Here is a 22,385-nt window from a genome sequence, read left to right on the forward strand (position 1 = left end):
GCTTTGTGATTATCTGTGTTTCTGTTAGAAGGTCTCTGGCCCTTAAGTGAGCTAAAAGTTTTAATGGAGCATCTGGGTTTGTTTTCAAGAAGCTGTATGATTTTTAAATTTAAAAAAATGGTTTGTGAGAACCTAGGTCTTGTGTCTTTGTGTAAAAGAGACCCATTTATAGCAAAAAGCTGTGAAGTGGGAGGGGAACAAATCCTAAAAATGTGTTTACAGTGTAACCCTTCTGCCCATCAGAGTTGGCCACAACAGGGGCTGGGTTCAGTATCTAGGAGTTCCATTCCAGTAACATGACGCAAAACCGGGTCAAGCCCCCACCAGTGGGGCACTGAAGCTCCCCTACAACAAGTTGAAATCACTGAATACTGTGTTAAGTAGTAGGGGGGCCTCAGAGCTGGGGCACCTTGAACCCAAAGTGAATTCAGCTCTGCAGTCTGTAACCAACTCCTAATAGAATCAAAATTACCTCTGACATTACACAATGGAGAGAAAGTGAAATTGGTGTTTGGAGCCCTCAGAAGGAAGCTCACACCACTAGGCACAAACCTCCAAACTCTCTCAATTCACTGGCTTTTGGAATCCTTGTCCCTTGCCTAGCGAGTGCTACTTAGTTGATGGCGAGTCCCTCCGTCATAAAAGGCCAAGGACAGTTCCACTGTCCTTGATTCACATCATCAGGATAACAACACTTTATTCTTCCTGCCCCAAGAACAGAGAAACTGGGGATCCCACAGCAGCCAAAGTGACCATTTGGGCTCCTGTGGGCTCATGCTAGGTGGGGTGAGTGTCCTGTGCAAAGGAGATCAGCTCCTGAAGTCCTTTTCCACAACTCACCACCAGATCTCAGGGTAGAGCTCATCCTGCCTCTGCTTACAACAGGAAAACAAAACAGGGATGGTTCAGACATGTGTTTGAGTACAATAGAGTTGACTCATCCTGTTGAACTGAATGGTTTGAACCACACCCCCACTGAATAGCGAAGGTAACTGTGATTCCTTACCCTTGTTGCTATAGGGATAAATTTGATGGGTGTGCACCCATAGTAAGGGAGGTGGGTGGGTGAGTTCGGATTAATATGAAATGAAATAAAACCTCAGGAATTCGCAGATGCTATTGGGCAGTTTAAATATAATCCCTGGAGTTGGTAGAGCACTATTGGACAGTGAAAATGACCCAGGAACTGGCAGAACTCTACTGGACAGTTTAAATATGACCCAGGAGTTGTTTGAATGCTATGGGTCACTCTTTCTAGCAATTCAAAGCCATTAAAAGTTTAAAATACTATATTTACCCAAAAAACCCAAAACAACCAACCAAAAAATCCCACCACACACACACACACACACACACACACACACACACACACACACACACACGGGTCTAACCCCAAACTGAAATGTTTGAAGGGTTCACAAATCTTCACCATGCTTTAGAACAATCATTTGCTCGAAAGACAAATTTTTAAAAGCTGTGGGTGCTTATTATGGTTGTGATACAACCATTTTATTTCAACCCCCTACCCCAAACTTTAAGCATGAAAGAAACATGTTTAAAAAACAAGCCCCAAAGACATTTACTGAGATCTGCAAAGGGTCCCCACTTGGAAATGGGTACAGTTACATTACGGATTGGTGATTTACTGTTTAATACTGTAAGAAGGCCCTACAGAAAAATGCATTTTAACTAAAAGGAAAAAAATGTGGCCAAAAGCAGCTCGGTTGTGCAGACAGCTTAATTTGTTGGATCATACTAAAGAAGTTCTGTATTAAAATCACAAATGAGTTTGATTCCCCATAGTTTAAATTCCAGGGTATTACTAATTAAGAGGTCTCTTGAGTTTTGGTACTGTTTCTCTCCCTCGCCGGGTGAAAGTTGCAAGCTGCTAATTGTGTTAGTACATCCTAGACGGAGTCTGTTCTCAAAGCAATACTTTGTAACAACAGAAACAGCACACAGAGACTCCCTGCCCTTTTGTTGTATTTATCTGGCTTTGTTAACGATTGTGCTTTAAAATAGAGATAGAGGATGTATGTGGATGGATGCTTGGTGTGGATAATAACTGAATGATCAGGGAGGTGCCAGCCTAAGAATCCAGTGTCCGTCGGCCAAAGAAGGCGTCAACCAGAGGACCCCCGGAGGGCAGACTGGAATCCACCCAACAGCCTCAAGGATGGGAGAACCGAAGAACAAGACGGAGCCGTCAGGAATGTGCCATCTGCTGATTGATTCAGCAACAGCATGATGAAGCAATTCCCATAGGCTGGCATAGGAATAAATTCCTATAAAAATGGACTCTAGAAACGGAAAACTTTGGGGTCTGATTCTGCAAACCAACTTCCAGGAGCGTCAGATGTGCATCTGAAAAGGCCCTGCTCCCTCCTCGTCTCCAGGCCACCTGGCCAGTGGCTTGGCATGAGCAACTCTAAGGCTGGTAACTCTGATAACAACCTTGCAGAACCTCTGTGTGTGTGTGTGTGTGTGTGTGTGTATGAATGAATGTGTGAATAAATATGAAATTGAATGGAATGTTATAGCTATAACTAACTGCTTACTATGATTTTTTCTGTATTCAGAATAAATGTGGCATTTTGCCTTTTCCCTTTTAATAAGATCCTGCTGGTTTTTATTTTATTGGTATAACAAATTCCCCCACCCCAGATCACAAAAGGGAATGTTAGGGAGGGGTGCCTAACGTCCTGAAGTAGCTATTATTTGAGAGTTGTAGCGATCAAATCAACCTGCTAGCTCCTATTTTGAAGTCTGTTTGAAACAAAGGCTTAGGATGGTGTAAAAACCTCAGGTATTTTGGAGACTCTTTCAACAGAAACTCTCTTGAATGGCTGCTGGACTGCAAAAGGAGCCATGCTCCCTGTTTTTAACTCTGAAAATATATATTCTATTCTATCACTCGTTGGCCATGCTGTCTTAGTAAATAATGGTGCCTATGTTTCTTGCAGTGTGATCAGTTTTGCATGGAACCAGTCACTTTAAACTGCATTTCATCACCGGGCCAAGGTAAAAACTATTTTAACTGGAGTTTTGCTTAATAACTTCAGGTATTACACAGGTTGGATAGGGATTTGGGGGTAATACTAACTAACATTTTTGCTTGTTCTTTAATCCAAAGGCCCAAACACACATGGGGGTGGGGTGGGGTGGGGGGTGGAGGGCGTAACTTTCTGCAATTGGCTTTTAAATGCATGTGGGTTTATTGAAAAGTATTTTGTTGCAAACTGTGTTTTAAACTCTCTCTCTCTCTGTAAAAAAACATAGGTGGTTTTTTTTTTAAAGTATATGGCTGCAAACTGATGGTAATGGTGTATTTCAAACTAACAGGGTGTTTTTTTACTGTGCAAAATGTGTTTTAAACTGGATTTTAAAAGTTGATTTTAAAAGCAGTTTGGTTTTTATTTTGCAAAATGAGGTGTATTTAAAAAAATGTTTGCAGGTTTGTTGTTTTTTGTTTTAAAGTGGTAGAAATAAACTCAAAAATCCTGTTTGTTGTACAGCCTGAAATGGATTATTTTGTTTTAAAGCTCTGACTTTTTAAATAGAAAAACACCCTAATGAATATTTTATTTTTAAGTTTACAAGACAGTTTCATGTAATTTACAATAATAATAATAATAATATAATATTGTCTGCTCCAGAGTAAGGTCAAAACATGAGAGACCCTTAGACCAGAGGGTAAACAAGCTTAAAAGAAAAAGAAAAGAGACAGCTGAAAAGAAAAATTCACCAGATGGATGGATGAAGCCCAGTAAATATACTGTGTTTGTGAGGTTATGAGGTTTTGTATTTTAAGTAAATACATCGGTGTGGGTGAGAAAGATGGTAAAGTTAAGTTTTGTTATATGTTCCTTCCCCCCTAATCGGGTATGTGCAGTTCTCCTGACAATGCTGTAGTCAGAGCTACAGGGACACCTCCACCAGACCAGCCAAAGAACCAGAAATCTGCTTTGAGACCTTTAACAACTCAAAACAGCACAAGAGTGCAGATGAAGCATCAGGGCAGTCCAAACCTCAAATACGTCAAACCCAAGGACAAAACCAAAGACTCTGGTAAAAACCAACCACGCAAACACAACTCCAGTTCCTCAGCGGCCACCTCCACACCAAGCCCTGAGAAAACCGTGAGTGAAAACGCCCACCTACGATGCTTCCTTCAGAAGACTGAGGGACGCTGTATCCTCGGGGGTTCTAAAAGAACGGTATTCTAAAAAGGTTTGGGGAAAATATGATGCTTCGTTCAGAATACCGGTGAACGGTGTATCTTCAGGGGGTCTAAAAGAAAGGAGGGCTGGAAAGCACATCAACAAAGCAAAAGCTTTGGTGGGTGACTTTTTGAAAAATACTTCAATTTTTGGCTCTGCGCAGGCGTGACTAGTCGTGGAAAGGGGCCTGGGTAAAAGGGGCACCCTCAAGGATACACATCAGCTCAGGTGTAAACAAAAGGGGGGACAAACAAATGGCTGCCAAAAAGTTCCAGGCCAGGGTCGTTGTAAAAATTTTAAAAAGGGCTAAAGAGGTAATGGAGAGGGGGGACAAAAAGAGATGCCCTCGACTGGAGGCTCACAAACTGGCATGTCTGAAAATGGGGAGGTGGAATCAGACTCTCACAGAGTCTGGTTTCGAAAATTCCCCAGAGGGCTCTCTAGAATGATGGGTCCCCATCTCCTCCCGATGACCCTCACGGAAGGGCCTCACAGTCTGACTCTCAAATAGCATCTGATGTAGATGGTCCCGTAGAGGAACCCCCAAGTAACCCTGAAAATGCAGAGGTGTGTATGGAGAGTGTGAGAAGTTGGCAACGTGAATTACCTAGATTTGGGGGGGGTCGGTGTATTGTGAGGAATTTCATTTTGTCAATCTTGAGCGAATAAATTCAGCTCAGCAGGTTGTTGAAGCCATACACAGGGGGATACAGTTAGTTCTCCATGACGTTAATGGTAGGGTAGGCCCTGATGATTATGTTCAGTTACATTTAGAGAGCCGTAATTTAACTAACCCATTATTTTCGGTCTGAAGAACTAGGGATGAGCTGTCTGCTGAGGATTTCTTCAATCAGACCTCAAAGCTGCCACAGAGCAATAGAGTTGCATGTCAATGGGACATTGCACCTCGTTGTGACAGTTGTAAAAAAGCAGGGGAGGGGGCCGCTCGTAGAGTTTTAAATTCTATCCTCAGTAGTCAAATCATCCATAAAAAAGAGACAATGTTTACTAGACCTGACTTACACGGCTACCAATCTGTGTTTTGCGCGTGGGCTCTTGGCCGTCATGTCCGACCATAAACCTACGGACACGGAATCGTTAGTGGGGGCGAGAAAGTTGCATGAGAAACTGGGCTGGTCAGATCAAAAAAAGATTATGCTCAGTGACGTAGCAATGTCTGAACAGCATTTAGGAGTCAACATACAGGTGGTGCTGTATGCGGCGAAAGGGGCTTTTTTTAAACGGGGGGGCAGTTTACCCCAAGACTTATTTCATCCTGTTGCATGATGAGCATTACTATGGGATTCTGGTTGTGAAAAAGTTGTTGGGAGCAAAAAATTATGGTGAGTTTTGCCCCACGGTGCACAGTCACGGCCACTCTTGCAGGTCCAGCTGCTGCCTCTGCTTGAGCGTAACATGCTCAGACAGCGTGGACGTGCAGCTGAGGTGTCCTCGCCGTAGACTGTATTGTCAGTCCAGAGAGCGTTTAGACAGACACATCGACTGGGAATCGACAGAACAAGCTGAATGCCTGTCTAAAACATTGTGCGATAAGGGTCAGTCTTACGTGGACAAGCGGCACAGGTGTAAAGGGAGGCGCTGTAAGCAGGGTCAGGGTTTGATCGCTGGTGATGTAGACGGTCACCTCGGTTTTATAGACAGCCTTAGAAAGCCCGAATCCTCAGAAAAGTGTATTTGTTATGATTCCGAATACACAAAGGAGACTGGATTGCACACTCCCAATTACATTTTTGCTATGTCCCTCAAGCCGGAAAAGTCCTGGGAATTTAAGGGTGATGAGTGTCTTTCTATGTTTGTTCAGACCTTTATTGGCAAAGAGTTCCGGGTCTACACGTTCCAGGCGCACAATTCCAAAGGTTACGATGCATACTTCATCATTAGACAGTTACTGAAGGAAAAGATGTGCCTAGAACTGATCACTCAGGGTAGTAAACTAATGTGTGTGGAAGTTAAGGCCCTGGGCATTCGTTTTCTAGACTCTTTAAACTTCTTGCCCATGAAGCTTGGTAAGCTCCCGCAGGTGATGGGGTTTGAAGGGTGCAAAGGGTATTTTCCACATTTTTTGAACACTTTCAAAAATCAAAATGACGTGCGGCCTATCCCCTATGTGTGGAGCACTATGGTGTAGAAAGCATGATGCCCAGGGAAAAAGCAGAGTTTCTCGACTGGTAGCAGGCCCACAGGGAGGAGACATTTGACTTGCAGAAAGAGCTCGCGTATTACTGTCAGCAGGATGTCAAAATTTTGAGACAGCCTTGTATCCTATACAGAAAAGAGATTATGAAAATGATGGAGAAGGGAGATCTAGTAGAGAGAGAACCTGGTAAATTCACCGAGATAAAACTGGGTATAGATCCATTCTGATACATAACACTGGCATCTGTCTGCATGGCTATGTACAGGTTTCTGTTTTTGGAGCCTAACACGGTAGCTCTTCTCCCTCCAGACAATGATCACAGGCAGAAAAAGATATTCAACCCCATCTATTCAGTGGCTGTTGAATACCTCTCACAAAGAAACTATACAAATACGGCATGCTTTACAGGGTGGGGAACTAGAGGTAGGCTCCTACTCTTTAGAGGGTTATGCCAGTGTTGACAGGGTACACACAGCCTTGGAGTTTAACGGGTGTTCTTTTCCACGCTTGTGCCACCTGTCATTGTGAAAAAGCACAAAACCCTATGACGGGGACAACTTTTGGGTTTCTTTATTACAAGACGCAGCTCAAGACCGACTATCTGAAACAACTTGGTTTTGTAGTGAGGACTCTTTGGGAGCAAGAGTGGGAAGTGAGGACAGAAACAGACAGGGAGCTTGCAGGCATTTAAAATGAGCCCAGTTGCCCTAGCCTCTCATGCCTAGTGATGCTCTTTTTGGGGGGAGGACAAACGCTATCCGCCTATATTACAAACTTAACTCCGGGGAAGAAATCCACTATTATGATTTTACCAGCTTCTACCCTTTTGTAAAGAAAACCAAAGAATACCCTATCGGACACCCCAATAGAGTTTATGACAAATTTGGACCCCTTGCAAATTATTTTGGAATTGCAAAAGTTAAAGTGTACCCCACCCAAGGCTTCTTTTTCCCATTGTTACCTGTCAGAGTGGGTGGCAAACTTATGTTCCCGATATGCCGAACCTGTGCGGAAACTGAGCAGCGGGAGATGTGCATCCATACTGACGAGGAGAGGGCCATCCTGGGGACTTGGTGCACGGTGGAATTGAACGCGGGCATAGCGAAGGGGTACGCGGTGGCAAAAAATATATGAAATCTGGCTTTTTAATGAAAAATCTGATGAACTCTTTTCAGAGTACATCAAATGACACCTCCGCCAGAAACAAGAGGCTTCAGGGTATCCCAGCTGGTGCACAGACGAAGAAAAACAAAATAAGTACATGAACTATTTCTACCAGAAAGAAGGCGTGCGTTTGTGCCAACACGAGATCAGGTTTAACCCCGCTAAACGCCAAATCGCTAAATTCTTTCTAAATTCCCTCACGAGCGAGATCCCGCCAGATCAACACATCACCGAGTTTGTGTCGGCAGGCCCGAAAACGTACGGGTATAAGCTGTCGGGAGGAAAGGCCTGTATGAAATTCAAAGGTATTACCCTGAACTTGGCAAACTGTCAAAAGATCAACTTTGACAGTTTGAAAGATCTAGTCCTGGACTATTGCACGGGCCTGCGAGAAAACACCTCAAAAAAGAGAGAGGTGCAGCAGCCCTCTATCGTAAGGAACAAAAATCAGTGGTAAATAGAGACCAAAACCCTTAAGAAAACACAGAAAGTCATTTACAACAAGAGGGTCCTAGGAGAAGGGTTTAAAACCCTGCCCTACGGATTTTAAAATGGATACGAGGTGGAAACACCCCTTTTCTGCAATTCTCACAGGGCCTAGCAACAGTGGGAAAAGTTACTTTGTAAAAAATGTGTTGGATAATGCCAAACAAAACATTGTCTGTTATGCCTGAGAATATTGGATAACATGGCTATAAAAAGCATTGCAAGATACACATGTCTGGGCTTGTTGAAACACATTTTGAGCAAGGCTAGGCATGCCCAAGAATTTAAATGTATTTTTTACAAAATTCATCACCATCTGGTCGTTTTGCACTAAGTCGTTAGAATACAATTTTAAAATCCGGTCACAAGATAAACCCTTGCTCCGATGATGTAAGAAAAACACTCAGTGATAGCCGCAGGCGACAGAGCGGGGGTCTTGTAATTATCTATTGTGAAACACAATGCCTGTGGCATTTTTGTTTAAAAATTTCATAATGCTTTTAGGAAACAACATGCTCTTCGGGGGGTGCCCGTATGAGTCTAAAAACTCTCCACGGTTACGCTCCGCCAGACACAAGGCAAGCCATTGTTCACCAGGTTGGTTGTGTGGATGCGCGATACAAACCTAGGGGTCTCTGAGACAGCTTGTCGCCAGGGAGCCAAATCACAAGGGAACACATCTAAGAAATTCTTTTTTGTGTAAGGCACCTTGATAAGACACACGAGAGCTGCACGGTGTCCATGTTCACATATGGTCAAGCAGAACGTCTCTCCTCTGATTTCTCTCTATGATGTTGTCAAAAACCCCATGCACGATCAGATTGATGGTGATGGTTAAAGCCTTCCCAAAACATATTTCTGCTCTCAGGTTCCCGGTTTGAATCAGGGAATAGTCATCGGCGCATTCCTGGTCGGGAGACAGGTCAAAGGCAAACAAGGTGTAACCCTGTGGAAACTCCTCACGGTCGATTAACAGAGAACGATCTGTCATGTGTTTACCAGTGTCTGTACCAGATTCATGTATTCTCTCACGCAGCATCCTGCCTCGAAGTCTGGTTGCAGAGGCTTGGTTGGTATCTGTTCACCATCCACATACAAGGCCACAAAATTAATATCATAATGTTTAAAATGAAAGGGATTTTTAGTGTAACTTCCACTCAAGGCATAAGACAAACCCTAGGACAAGCATTTTGGGTAACTGTCCCAAAAAACAGGTTCTCCTGGTTATTGACCCTGCTGCCCACGGGGATGCTAAACACTTTCATTCCCACACGGTCCACGGGATATTTAGCATTTGTGGTAAGCAGGGACTCCGCGTGCCCCAGACGAACGCTCAGGGCCACCCGTACTTTCTTCACAAAAAGGGATGCTGATACAATGCGCAATTTAAAGCCTTCAGCTGCACTGCCCATTAAACAGAAAGCGTCTTATCTGCGCGTCAATTTAAATTTTCACATCCACTCCGTTCAACAAATGAGACGTATCTGTTCTGATCTGTCTTTATTTCAATGGTAATGGTATCGATGTGGTGTTTTCTGACAGGAACGTGATGAGGTTTATCGTAGGTGATGGTGACAAACTCATTGTTCCTTCCTCAGACAGGGACACAGCGTAACAGGGGAACAGAAAAGTCCCTCACAAACTGGTGTTCTACAATATCTGTGTGCAGATACAGGGAATTAACTCCCCCTGTGATGTCTGCCCAGAAGGGGAATTTTTGGACGCTGCGCTTGGGGCCCAAACCTAGAATGTTAGCTAGCTCCCTGCTGGTAGAAAACATAAAAGTAAAATCAGCGGATTTCAGGGTAACTTTTCTACCCACAGGGTCATCGTTCATGACCACCTCAGGCGGTGGGGGAGGACGAGCCATGGTACTGTTCATATGATCCAATCATTCGGGTATGGACGAGTAATAACCTCGTCATAGGATAAAACTCTATGCCATATCTTCAAAGGTGATTTCAAAAGGGGTGTCCTCGTTGATAGCGTTCCAGCTGTGCGGGTGTTGTATTTCCACTAACCCCACCTCCCAGGCACCCGGGAGATCTAAGGGTTTAATTAGCTGTATTGTAAAGTTCGAGCTGGTGTTTTGAGGAAAAACTGCAGAGCTGGCATTGCTGGGCAAAGTCATGTAAAACCCGCTGTCGCTCATTTTTCACTCCCTCAGTCTTTGCAGGAGGAATCTTTTTGTTTGTTTGTGTCTAAACGTCAGAATTGAGAAGCTTCCACCCAGCTGGTAAACTTATCGCCCCCCCCACCCACAAACCATTTCACCAGTAGCTGCTTTTTTCTCCCTTTTCCTTTCTCCGCTAGAACTTTTTTGATCCTGCAAATCTTGTCTTGTTTGGGGTTTACTTTTTGTAAATCTTCAGGGTAAAAAGATCCAGTAACTGTCTCACCCTCGTAATCTTTTAATCGGTAGACAGGTCTCGGGCTCCTGGTTAAGGCTTCATCCACTATAAATATCTCATTGGTAAACATCTGTTCACAACCTTTTTCAAAAGCTCCTTTGGTTTTAGATAGTCTCACGTGGTCGCCTTTTCTAAAAGGGGCAACAACCGGTTTTATTTTAAAACCGTCTCTATCAACCGGTTTCCATATCTTCAGAGAATTGGAAGGGTTAACATCAGCAGGTCTGGTACGTAGAGTTCTGTAAAAGCTCTGGTTGTAACTCTTCATAAAGTCAGGTAACAGGTCAATGTGGCGAAAGGCGTTATGGGCTGTAAAATATCACCACATCCTCCACATCTTTTTCAAGTTCTGTTAAAATCACTCCACAACCCCTGCTTTGACTTCATTATCAGTAACAAAAAGCGTTAACGCTGTGCCGTTTCAACAATCTGCTAAAAGGTTTGTTTCAAAATTCTTTCCACCGATTAGTTTGTCATTTTTGAGGCACGCGACCTTGGCAAGAAATAGCTTTAAAGGCCTTGGATTCCTCACCGCTCATCTTGTCTTTTAGGCCTAAGGCCCAGGCATATTTGGATAGAATGTCTATCACTGTTAAGATGTACTTAAAACCGCTGTTGTGTTTGGAGAAGCGGTGCATACGGACCAAATTTGCCTGCCATTGCGCGTCCACATCTGAAACAACGGTCCTGGTTCTTTTAAAACGTATTTGAGCTGGTTTGTGTAAAGTGTAAGCATCCTGGTGTGAAAGCCAAGCTCTTACCTGTCTTCTATTTAAAGTTTTAGGATGCTTTTTGGCCACTTGAAAAAGAAGATTGACCCCGTCAAAGCCCCCAACTTTCCTGGGGGTTTAACAGATTTTCTTTAACAGAGCCGTCTGTGGAGACATGACTGTTCCTGGGACCGTCTTTTACGAACACAAGTATGGAGGGGGACACGTTCATTCTGACACATTTAAATAAGTTTTATTAATCGCCTGGTTTAACACAATCTTTTACAGCCGCCTGAAACAAAGGACGCCATGATCCCTACCATGAGGGAGTCTGAGCTGGTTCATTCTTCCATTTTTGTCCTTTTCTGGATTTTCCTCTTGAGATCTGGGTCTCAGACAGGAGCAAAAACAGCTGATGCGCGATGGATTTACTCCCACAGGGCTACCGATGTGCAACTTCTCAAAGGCCTCCAGAAAGGCATCGTCGAGCTGTTGAGAGATTTTCAGACAAAAAACAGTGTAAGCACCCCACTGCCTGTTTTTAGATTTATGCAATGCCAGGTTGATTCCTAACCCCATTACACCCCCATGATCGACCGTCGCTTCTTAATCATTCATTTACCTGAGCGCCATCTTTCCCGTTCACCTTGTGACTCCCCCAAGCCACAATCGCCTTCCAACTTTAGGGCATGGACAATGAGAGGCTGTCACACTCATCGGGGTGCCTCACAAAGGTTTGGATTTTGGGGTCGGGTTCCGACGTATCCATCAACGGTTGAGTCAAAGGGCCCTCCTTGGAACCGTCACTGCCGTAGCGCTTTCTCCACACAACTCCAAAGGTCCTCGGAGCTAAAACAAAATCTGGAGGTCTCACGGGGTGGTAAAGGAGTCCATGTTTCCTTTCAGCCTTTCCACAATTTCTAAAACATGTCTTCTTGGTAAGAGATAGCTTCCTCTGCCCAGCGCTGGGACTTATGGGGTGATGGTGCTGCACTCTGATTGGCAGAGGGTGTTGGGAGGAGTTCTTAGAGGGCTCACATGACCCTCTTCTAGACGGTTCACCCAATCCGAGAACCTGCCCCATTTTGGTCAAATCTCTTCTCGGGGCGGTCCTCTGCAGCCGAAACCCATCGCGATTGGTAGAAGGTGGTGGGAGGAGTTCTTAGAGGGGTCACACGAAGCACTTCCAGACAGGTCACCCCACCCCGGAATCCCCCCAGTTGGTCAAATCTCCTCTCGGGGTGGTCCCCAGTGGCTCAAACCCCTCCTGATTGGTAGACGGTGGTGGGAGGAATTCTTAGAGGGGTCACACAAACCACTTCCAGACAGATCACCCCACCCCAGAACTCCCCATGATTGGTCAAACCTCCTCTCGGGGTGGTCCCCAGTGGCTCAAACCCCTACTGATTGGTAGACGGTGGTGGGAGGAATTCTTAGAGGGGTCACACAAACCACTTCCAGACAGATCACCCCACCCCGCAACTCCCCATGATTGGTCAAACCTCCTCTCGGGGTGGTCCCCAGTGGCTCAAACCCCTACTGATTGATAGACGGTGGTGGGAGGTATTCTTAGAGGGGTCACACGAACCACTTCCAGACAGGTCATCCTGCCCCGGAACTCCCCCTGATTGGTCAAATCTTCTCTTGGGGCGTTCCTATCAGGGCGAAACCCATCCCAATTGGTAGAGGACAATGGGAGGAGTTCTTAGAGGGGTCACATGACACACGTTGCTTCCGGTCATTTGTCTGCCTTGACCCTGGAAGTAATACCTCATGGCTTGGGACTTCCAGTGACCGGTGGGCAAGGCTTACGAGGGCCAAGGGTGGGGTTAACGTTTGATTGACGGTAGGGCCCTTATACTACTGGAGCGCCTTGTTCTCTTTGTCTCCCGCTTCATTCCCCAAGCACTCGGCCAGGACAGATGTCATTTAGGACCTCAGTTGCCACCAGCTGGACAGAGGGACTTGGGTCTTTCTTGAGGACCTGGAGAGCTGAAATGACAGAGGACAACATGTTAGTGTAGAGACTGTCAAATCACAGCTAAGCGTGATCACAGAATCTTGAAGTACCAGAGCAGAATGATCACATGGTAAAATGTGAAACTGGGCTCAGTCCTTCTATTGGGATGGAAAATACATGAGAGATGAATATGCCTCACTTTTCATATTGTCACCTGTGCCTGAAATAGCTGGAGACTTACTACCTCTGAATACCACGCTACACAAGCTCTCCAATAGAAAGAAAGCTTTAGGTTCCTCCATTGGCTCCCTTCCGTGCTCCCAACAAGCGGGGAGACCCTGACTTGACCAGAAAGTCATCCACTCTGCTGTAAATGGAAGAAGGTCCATTGTTTCAATAGCTTCCACTTTTCAGTTTATTTTCCATCTCTATTCAGGAGCCACGGTCTGAGCTCCAATAACCCTGGAATTGAACAGAGGCCAAGTCCAAGCTGCTTTGTGCAGGATGCAGGGCACCTACTGGAAGAAAAATTGCTGGTGGGAAATTTGGGGTAGCAGAAAGTGGCTACAATTTCTCCTCATCTGGGGAGTCCACAGAGAGCCAATAAAGCCCAAAGAGTGGATAGCACTGGCTGCGGAGGGGGCCTTGCCAGGACAACCAGGAGATGCACGGACTCACATCACACCCTCTGCAGCTGCCTCCTTCAGGGGAAATTAAAGCTGACTTTCTACTGGGCGAGAGTGAATTTGTCCCTTGATGTGTGGCTGATGCACTTTGCACCAGCGGTATCGGTTACTGCTGCTTGTCAGCTAAATTCCTTTAGAACTCACGGATGAGCAGAACTTCAGCTGTATTTATTACTTACACATCAGCAGATGTTCCAGGTCCAGCCATTTCATACGCTGCCTGTCTGTGTGTTCCAGGATGATGCCTAAATACACAATGGAAAACAAACAACAACAATAAAACCTTCCCTTGTTGAATGCAAAGTGATATTAGCAGCCCCTAGACAGGTCTTTGGCCTCTCCTACTGTGGGCCTAAGGGTGAGCTGTGGGCAAGAGGATGCTAGTGCAGTTTAGAGTCCACACTGAAGAGAATGAGAAAGACTTTTTTTTTTTTAAGAATGTTTACACAAAACCCATTTGCTTTAAAGAGTCTGTGTTCCTCTTGCCACTGCTGTCACTTATTGGAGACATACTAAGCTAGTGTCTTGGTCTAGTGGTCTGAGCAAAGGACTGGGGCCAGGAATAAGTGAGTTCTAAGCAGGGATCCCACAAGGTGACTGATAGGTGAGACTTAGGCCACAATGCCTGCCTGTCTCACCTGGGTATGCTTGGGAGAAGAGGGCACAGGGCCAAAGCGGAGGAACCTTTTGCCTCCTTGACAAGGTGGTGTGGCCAGGAACCTGAAGAGCAGGCGCTGAGGGCAGGTGGGCTGCATGCCTCCCAATGATGAAGTAGTAGTGAAGAGCACTGAGCAACACTGTGGGTGGGTCTGCACTTTGAGCGAGGGGGATCACTCCCAGTTCAATGGGACAGGCCCACACTAGCTCGCACAGCGCTCGCATGCTAAAATTAGAATGTAGCTAAAGCAGCACGAGCAGTGGGAGGAGCTAGCCACCTTGAGAATCGACTTTGGGGTTTGGATGGGACATACTTGGGGTGGTTAAACCTCCTGCTGCTCCTGCCATCGCAGCTACTCTCTATTTTTAGCACTCAGGGCTAGTGCGGGTATGTCTCATCAAGCTGGGAATTAGACCCCCAGCTCCAAGTGTAAACATGCCCTATGAGACAGTGTCCCAGCCTCTACTTCTAAATGACTGCACCGCGCTTTCCCTGCAACAATCCCAAAGCACTTTATAGCAAGTCATGATTTCCTCTGACCACCACACTGGAGAGGTAGGGATATTAACCTCCCCATTTATGTATGGGAAGCTGAGGCACAGAGAGATTAATGGCAGCTCAGTGCTGCACAGTGGGATTTTTTTCTCTCTCCCTCAATGGGAATACCAAAAGGGACACTGGGCATCATCTCTCACCAGCTAACTTGGCTGCAACTGCCCGGATTTCTTCCCAGCTGCTAAAGAAGTACGTGATGGCGCTTTTGTACAAGTTCTCCAGCAGCTCGGCATTCTCTTTGGCCTAGAGGAAATCAGGGACACATGAGCTCTCTCTGGCTAGAAGTGCCCTTTGACTGCCAGCACATGCTTTTACGAGCCACAGGTAAATCAGAGAAAGAACAGGTGACTGGGTGGACGTGGGAAAAATGGGGATCTGTGGCAGATTTACATTTCCCGTCACCCTCAGTCATATATCCCACTCTGACCGTTATTTCCATTACCCATCACACATCCCCCCCACACCTCTATACCACCACATGCCACTCCAGTCAAGAATCTCAGACACTTCAACAGCTCACTCACAAGGTGTCTGCAAATGTCCACCTGGAGCTCTTCAGGCTTCAGCTTGGCTGTGCCATCAAGGTGTTGATTCACGGCAGTTTGGAGCCTCTTCAGTCCCAAAAACGGGACACAGAGGTGAAACGTAGCTCTGCATTCCTGAAAAAAAGAAAGCGTGTCACACCATTTAATTGTTCCCTACTGAGCGCTTTGGTCATTCAAAGGGAACTCATCTGCTTGACTGCTCATCTATTCCAGGATAAAAAGGGATTCATCTGGATGTAATTGGCAGAAAACATGCAAGAATGACTAATAGAGGGGAGAGCTTCCACTGCAACCTGAAGGTAGCATCAATGTCTTTTTGGAACAGATCTACTTATGAAAGCTGCTTCACCAGGTCTCTCTTCTGTTCTGGGGAGGCAGGGGGCTGGGGTGCAGAGACAGACAGGAATAGAGAGCTGTCGAGCTCAGACCCATGACCTATCCTGGATTCTGGTGAGGCAGCCATGGAGCAACCTGGCGGGAACTGACTCAGCAGGAGGGCAATGAACTGAGGGGAGAATTTGGGCCTCCACAGCAGGCAGGAATAGCAGAGCTCCCCTGGCATTGGGAGGAAGATTCCTTTGGCTTAGTAAATAAGTCACTCTCGGTCTTACCACTGAAACCCTGGGGTTCGGGTCTTGCAGGTGCAGCAGAAGTGTGACCCAGCTCTGTCTAACCTGCTCGGCGAAATAGCCCTTCCATTTTCTTTTGGTCAGGCGGGCCAGGATGCCAAACAGGACAAAGGACAATAAACGAAGAGCATCGTCCTCCTACAGCCAAGAAAGCCCCACAAGTTAGTAACTAAGGGACAATCACATCATGTACTTCGCACAGCCATCTCTTCTACGCTAAAGTCGAGGGATTCCAACTACAGCTAGTCGGAAACACTTTCATGAACTAATTTTTGATTCGAATTTGCTGATTCATCAAACTATTTTAGCGACAGTTCCATTTGGATGAAATTCCTCCAGAAGCCAGGCAGGGGTCCTTCGAAACCTGCCTGCTGTCTTGCCAGTGCACCCATTCAGCTCCTTGGAAGCCCATCTAGCAGGCTGACTGGGATCGTGGGCTTCCAAACCCCCAGCATCTGGGACCCCAGCTCTCAAATTGGCAACTCCCTGGCACTTCTAGCTCCCACGGTTTCCTGGGTTCCCAGCACCGGGATAGATTGAGAGCAGACTGCCCGGACCCAAGGCTTTCAATAGAGCTCGGCTGAGAATAGTCATTCTGTTTCACAAAGAGTTTTGAAGTTTGGGGAGAGGGATTCCCACAAATAGGAACAAAACCAAAATTTGAAATCTCAGAATTCTCTGCAAAATGGAATCATTCCAACCCTCTCATGTAAAAATGGTATAGAGCAGGCCCAACACTCTCTATTGTACCTTGGAACCCCCTTTTCATGGTTATCTAGCTACCTAATCTAGTATTCAGACTTTCTTTGAGGTTCTCAGTGGCAAGAAAGAAGAACAGAAGGGGGAGACTGTGGAAGCAGGGATGTCATCCCCATCCTCCTAATGTTCTCCTCCTCCGTAAAACACCTCTCTTCCCTGGGGCCGAAACATCTCTTCACTCTGACATGAGCAATGCCCAGGGAGTAAATGGAGTCTAATCAAGATCGGTTGAACTGGGGCTGGAGAGTTCTGGTCACATACGTTGTCAAAGTAGGTCCGGATCTGTTGGGTGAGGTCTCTGAAGGAAGAACCTATGTCCTTCTCTTTCAGCTCCTTCAGGACTTTGGCCACTGCTTTCATGCTCTCGCCAATGACTTCAGAACTGAAAGGGTCACTTAAGGCCCTGATCAGTATGACCATAAGAAACTTCTTGTGCTTTTTCACCTGGACAAACATACGACATTAAAGAACACTTATCACTGATCACACTTCTAATACGTTTTCTTTAGCAGTTATGAAGCTGTGGGAATTTCATCTCCCCCTCCCACCCCCCGGGAGACCTATAGCTATATTTCAGACCAGGTTCCAGCTACAATGAGCCAAACTCGGGGCCATAATACACCTGTGTCATCCTATTATTAGATTCCTAGTTACTTAGATTCCAAGGCCAAAAGGAACCCTTGTGATTATCCAGTCTGACCTCCTGCATAACATTGAACTTCCCCGAAATAGACTCTGTTGGAACTAGAGTGTATCTTTTAGAAAAACGTTCAATCTTGATTTTAAATTTGCTAGTGACAGAGAATCCACTACAACCCTTGGTAAATTGTTCCAATGGTTAATTAAAATTACCATTAAAAATCAATGCCTTATTACCAGTCTGAATTAGTCTAGCTTCATTTTCCCCCATTGAATCTTCTTATCCCTTTGTTTGCTAATGGGAAGAACCCATTCTCAAAATGTGCTCCCCATGTGAGTAGTTCTAGACTGTCCTCAAGTCACTCCTTAACCTTCTCTTTGTAAAGCTAAATAGATTGAGCTCCCTGAGTCTATCACTAGAGGTATCTTTTCCAATCCTTTGAGAATTCTTGGGACTCTTCTCTGAATCCTCTCTAATTTATCAGCATCCTGCTTGAATTGTGGACACCTGATCTGGACACAGCAGTCCAGCAGTGCTCACATGAGCGTCATATTCAGAGGGAAAAGAACTTCTTTACTCTTAGTCAAGATTCCTCTCTTTATGCCTCTAAGGATCATTTCAGCCCTTTTGGCCACAACTTCGCATTGGGACACCTTATGCTCAACTGATTCTCTGCCATGACTCAAGTGGTTTTCAGCATCATTGCTTCTTGGGATAGAGTCTCTCATCCTGTAAGTATGGCCTGCATTTTTCGTTCCTAGATGGAGACATTTACACATGGTCATATTAAAGTGCACAGATTGTTTGCTTATGCCCAGCTTAGCAAAGGATCTAGCTTGCTCTGTATTGACTGCAAAGAGGTTACTCGGGTATGCGGGAGAGCAGAATTTGGCCTAGTGCATTGTGTGCAGCCTCTGTAAACTCCGAACAACTGTTTCCCTTGGTTTCTCTAGTTATGCTGCATTCTAGTCAGTATTCTCTCTTACCTTCTCAGGCGCCCCATAGACTAAATTTCCCAGGCCTCTTACAGCCATCTGCCGGACAATGCTGTTCCTATCATGGGACTTTTCTTCCAAGATGTGTAAGACTGGCTTAAGGAACTTCTTCTCCCTGAGCATGGGATCACTCATTAGCTGAAAGAAAATCAACCTGTCCATTAGCCCCAATATGATCGTTAAGATTGGGAATAGAATTTGAGCCGACATGTCATACACTAAAAACAACAAGGAGTCCTCCTACAGCCCCAGTCTTGAGGATACAGACAAATATGGCTACCCCTCTGATACTTGGCACATAATACACTGTCACTTTAGTATTCCACACAAATGAGAAAGGTCTACAAAACATGGAGCTTTATTTTTGGGCACTAAAATAGGGGATCCACTCACCTCTTGAGAGCCTCTTAGTGGCTGGGTATGGTATCACAGTCCTTTTCTCACCCCTGGTGCACCCTGCCAGCCGACCTCAGTGAGTCTTCTGTGGCTCAGGCCTCTGGCTGAGTCCCAAAGTCCAAATGAACCCCTTCTGGGGTAGTCCAGAACAGTCCCATTGCCCTCACTAGGGTCTCCAGCCCCAGCTCCGGGTCCTTTACATTCTGCCCTTTGTTCAAGCTCTCCATTAGCATTGTCCTCTCCATGGGGCTTATGCCACTGTTGGTGGTAGGGGAACCTGGGCCTGCCCCTAACTCTGGGTTCCAAACCATGGATCCTATAAACAGGAGCTAGGCACTGCTTGATTTCAGTTCATTGTCGCTTCTTCCTACCCGCCACTTTTAGCTTCACCCTCACCTCAGGGTTAAAGTTCTTCGGGACTCTCTTCCTGAAAACCCAGCTTAAGTAAAGGCTGCCAGAATCAAACTCTGGCTGTCCCCTGAATTTCTGTGGCCAGAGAGCAGCGCCCTTTCTTGCCCCTCCAGTTCCTGCCAGAAACTGACCTGCTAAAGCCCTTCATAGAATCATAGAATCATAGAATATCAGGGTTGGAAGGGACCTCAGGAGGTCATCTAGTCCAACCCCCTGCTCAAAGCAGGACCAATCCCCAATCAAATCATCCCAGCCAGGGCTTTGTCAAGCCTGACCTTAAAAACTTCCAAGGAAGGAGATTCTACCACCTCCCTAGGTAACGCATTCCAGTGTTTCACCACCCTCCTAGTGAAAAAGTTTTTCCTAATATCCAACCTAAACCTCCCCCACTGCAACTTGAGACCATTACTCCTTGTCCTGTCCTCTTCTACCACTGAGAATAGTCTAGAACCATCCTCTCTGGAACCACCTCTCAGGTAGTTGAAAGCAGCTATCAAATCCCCCCTCATTCTTCTCTTCCGTAGACTAAACATTCCCAGTTCCGTCAGCCTCTCCTCATTCAGCTCCTTTTAGCCGAGCCTGATGGGCTCGGATTGGCTGCTTTCATGAGGCCTCTCTAGACAGACCCAGATTGGGGGCTTCTTTTCCTGGGGCAGGGTGTAATAGGACCACGGGGCCTCTTGTAAGGAGCCTTAAAGCCCAGGTACAGCCCGTCATAGGCACAGAGAGGTTGTTTTTCTTAGAACCAGATAAGCTCCGAAGATAGTTGCTTAGCATAAGTGGGAAATATGATGCAGATGTTGGAGGAAGACTGTGGAAAGGGAGGATGCTCCAGCAGGTATCCCCACACTAGCCTAGGACTTAGGAGACCCAGGTTCCATTTCCTGCTCCCTCAAAGACTTCCTGTGTGACCTTGGGCAAGTCACTTAGCCCTTCTGTGCATCAGTTCCCTGCCTGTAAAATAGGAAACATAGTGCTTCCCTACCTCGCAGGAGTGTGGTGGGGATACAGACATTAAAGAGTTTGGAGCTACTCAGATACTAGAGTAATGAGAACCTAAGATAGACATCAATGTAGTTGTAGGTTGCTTGGTTGGTAGTATTAGGACGCTCGGTTCATTCAGAAGATGTGCTGAGCTAAACCAAAATCAGGAGCTGTTGGTTAGGATCAGCACTAGGACTTGGCAGAAGAGGTCCACTCATCCAAACTCTGTCCGTATCTCTCTCAGCCAGCACCTGTGGTTGTGTAGCTAGTATAGGCAATGACGGCAATAAAAACCACAGAGAGAGAAGGACTCAGAAAGGTATCGTGAAGTTCCTGGTGAGGTTTCCATATAAAGGAGGAGCTATTCTACCGTCTAAAATGACAATTACTCCTATGAACTGAACTGTACAACTCCCGAAAGAAAGGCAGACAAGAGTCTAATGGTGAAACTGCTCTTCAGAGCCCTGTGTCTTACCTGGGCAAGGAAAGCTGTGCTGGTGACTCGGTGGTTTTCTGAGGGGGAATTCACCCAGGGGAGGAGGCTCTGTATGATCTCAGGTGTTATGAGTCCAGATCTTAGCAGAAGACTGGAAGACAAAAGAAACCGCTCATGGGCTAGATTGCACACTTCAAAAACTCAGCTGCTCTGAGCATACAGCTCTGATAGCTAGGAGTGGGAGCTGTGTGTTTCCACCCAGGACACCCCCGCACCCCCTGCCCACAAAACTATAAACGGGAGGTTCCCTCTCAGCCACTCTATTGGCTACTCATTCCCAAGGATAAAATGATGCCTCCTAGATCTCTTACCTCACCAGCAGACACACTCCCTCATGGTGAGTCTTGGGGTTTTCCACAAGAGTCCAAGTCCTCTGCTTCCTGAGCGCTCTCACCAGTCTCTCATTGCCACCCTTGAAAAGCACAGATTCTAATGCTTTGATAGAAAGCCTGGGGAAAGAGAGGCACAGAACTGCAGCAATCAGGAGGAAGGTGCAGCTTGAACAGAGAGTCAGGAAGCTCCAGTTACTTCTCAGGTCTGCTGTTCAATCGGCAGTTCATCCATTGGCAATGTCCTGGACACCAGTGTCCCTGGAAGGACTTGATGCTGGGAGGTAAGTTTCAGTCTCATACATCTCATAGTTTTGCTAGGGACAAAATTTTGCAGTCCTTTTTCTCTTTCTGCAAGCAGTATGGGCACTAGCAGAGTACAGTGATATGGAAAAGATACATGATCAGGACCCAGAAACAGGGGGCATAGAGTGTGGTGATCACTAATGGACATTTTGGGGTCATATCTCCAGATATGAGGTGACAGAGTGCTGAGGGTTTGCACTTGAGTCAGCACTCTGGTCACTATTTGTACTAATTCGGTTCCTCACAGAAGGCCTAATTGGATAGAGGTGTACCCGATTACGAGGTCAGATTGGGGCTAGTGAGTCAAGGAACCAATCATTCCATTAACAGGGAAACTGTATAAAAGGATATGGGCAGGAGCCCTTTGAGGGGAACAGACAGAGAAAGAAACTTGGGTGACCAGATGTCCCGATATTTGGGGCTTTATCTTATACAGGTGCCTATTCCTTCCCCCGCCCCCCGCTTCCACCCCCGTCCTGATTTTTCACACTTGCTGTCTGGTCACCCTAAGAGAAACAGAAAGACAAAAAGCTAGGAGAGCCTGACAAAGTGAGGTCTCTGAGTGGAAACACCTTACCCCCCACCTGACTTTTGGAGAAGAGTTTAGAAAGTTGAGATACAATATAAAGGTGCTATGTATTGGTAGGGGGATTAAATAGACTATACGTTGGTGTTTACAAGCAAAAAAGTCTCAACGCAGTCTGTGTTTGTGGAAGATGTGGGGGTGCAACACCCCTCTCTGTCACAGCTGGGGGCTCATCAGGGATTTCCCTGTTATCTATGCAAATGGAGAGCCTGTTGGAGAAGCCGGTGTAGAGGTCTGGCAGTCCGGGTGATGGAGGGAACACTGAAATGGGTGATGAAGCAGCAAAGAGAAGTGTAAAACA

At 46.0% G+C, this 22,385-nt stretch overlaps 1 protein-coding gene across 1 annotated transcript in view; it reads right to left on the reverse strand.

Moving 5' to 3' along the window:
- LOC141975318 (protein maestro-like) overlaps positions 1 to 20,913 on the reverse strand; it is a 49,234-nt gene extending 28,321 nt beyond the window's left edge. The window contains exons 1-4 of the mRNA XM_074935612.1: positions 20,843 to 20,913; positions 18,568 to 18,714; positions 17,203 to 17,385; positions 16,165 to 16,320 (exon numbers count right to left, since the gene is read on the reverse strand). Of these exons, the coding sequence (XP_074791713.1) occupies positions 16,165 to 16,320; positions 17,203 to 17,385; positions 18,568 to 18,711 (483 nt within the window). The 5' untranslated portion in view covers positions 18,712 to 18,714; positions 20,843 to 20,913. The remainder of the gene's footprint in view (positions 1 to 16,164; positions 16,321 to 17,202; positions 17,386 to 18,567; positions 18,715 to 20,842) is intronic.
- Between the last annotated feature and the right edge of the window lie 1,472 nt (positions 20,914 to 22,385).

The sequence above is a fragment of the Natator depressus genome, chromosome 20, assembly GCF_965152275.1.
Source record: "Natator depressus isolate rNatDep1 chromosome 20, rNatDep2.hap1, whole genome shotgun sequence".
Classification (NCBI taxonomy): domain Eukaryota; kingdom Metazoa; phylum Chordata; order Testudines; family Cheloniidae; genus Natator; species Natator depressus.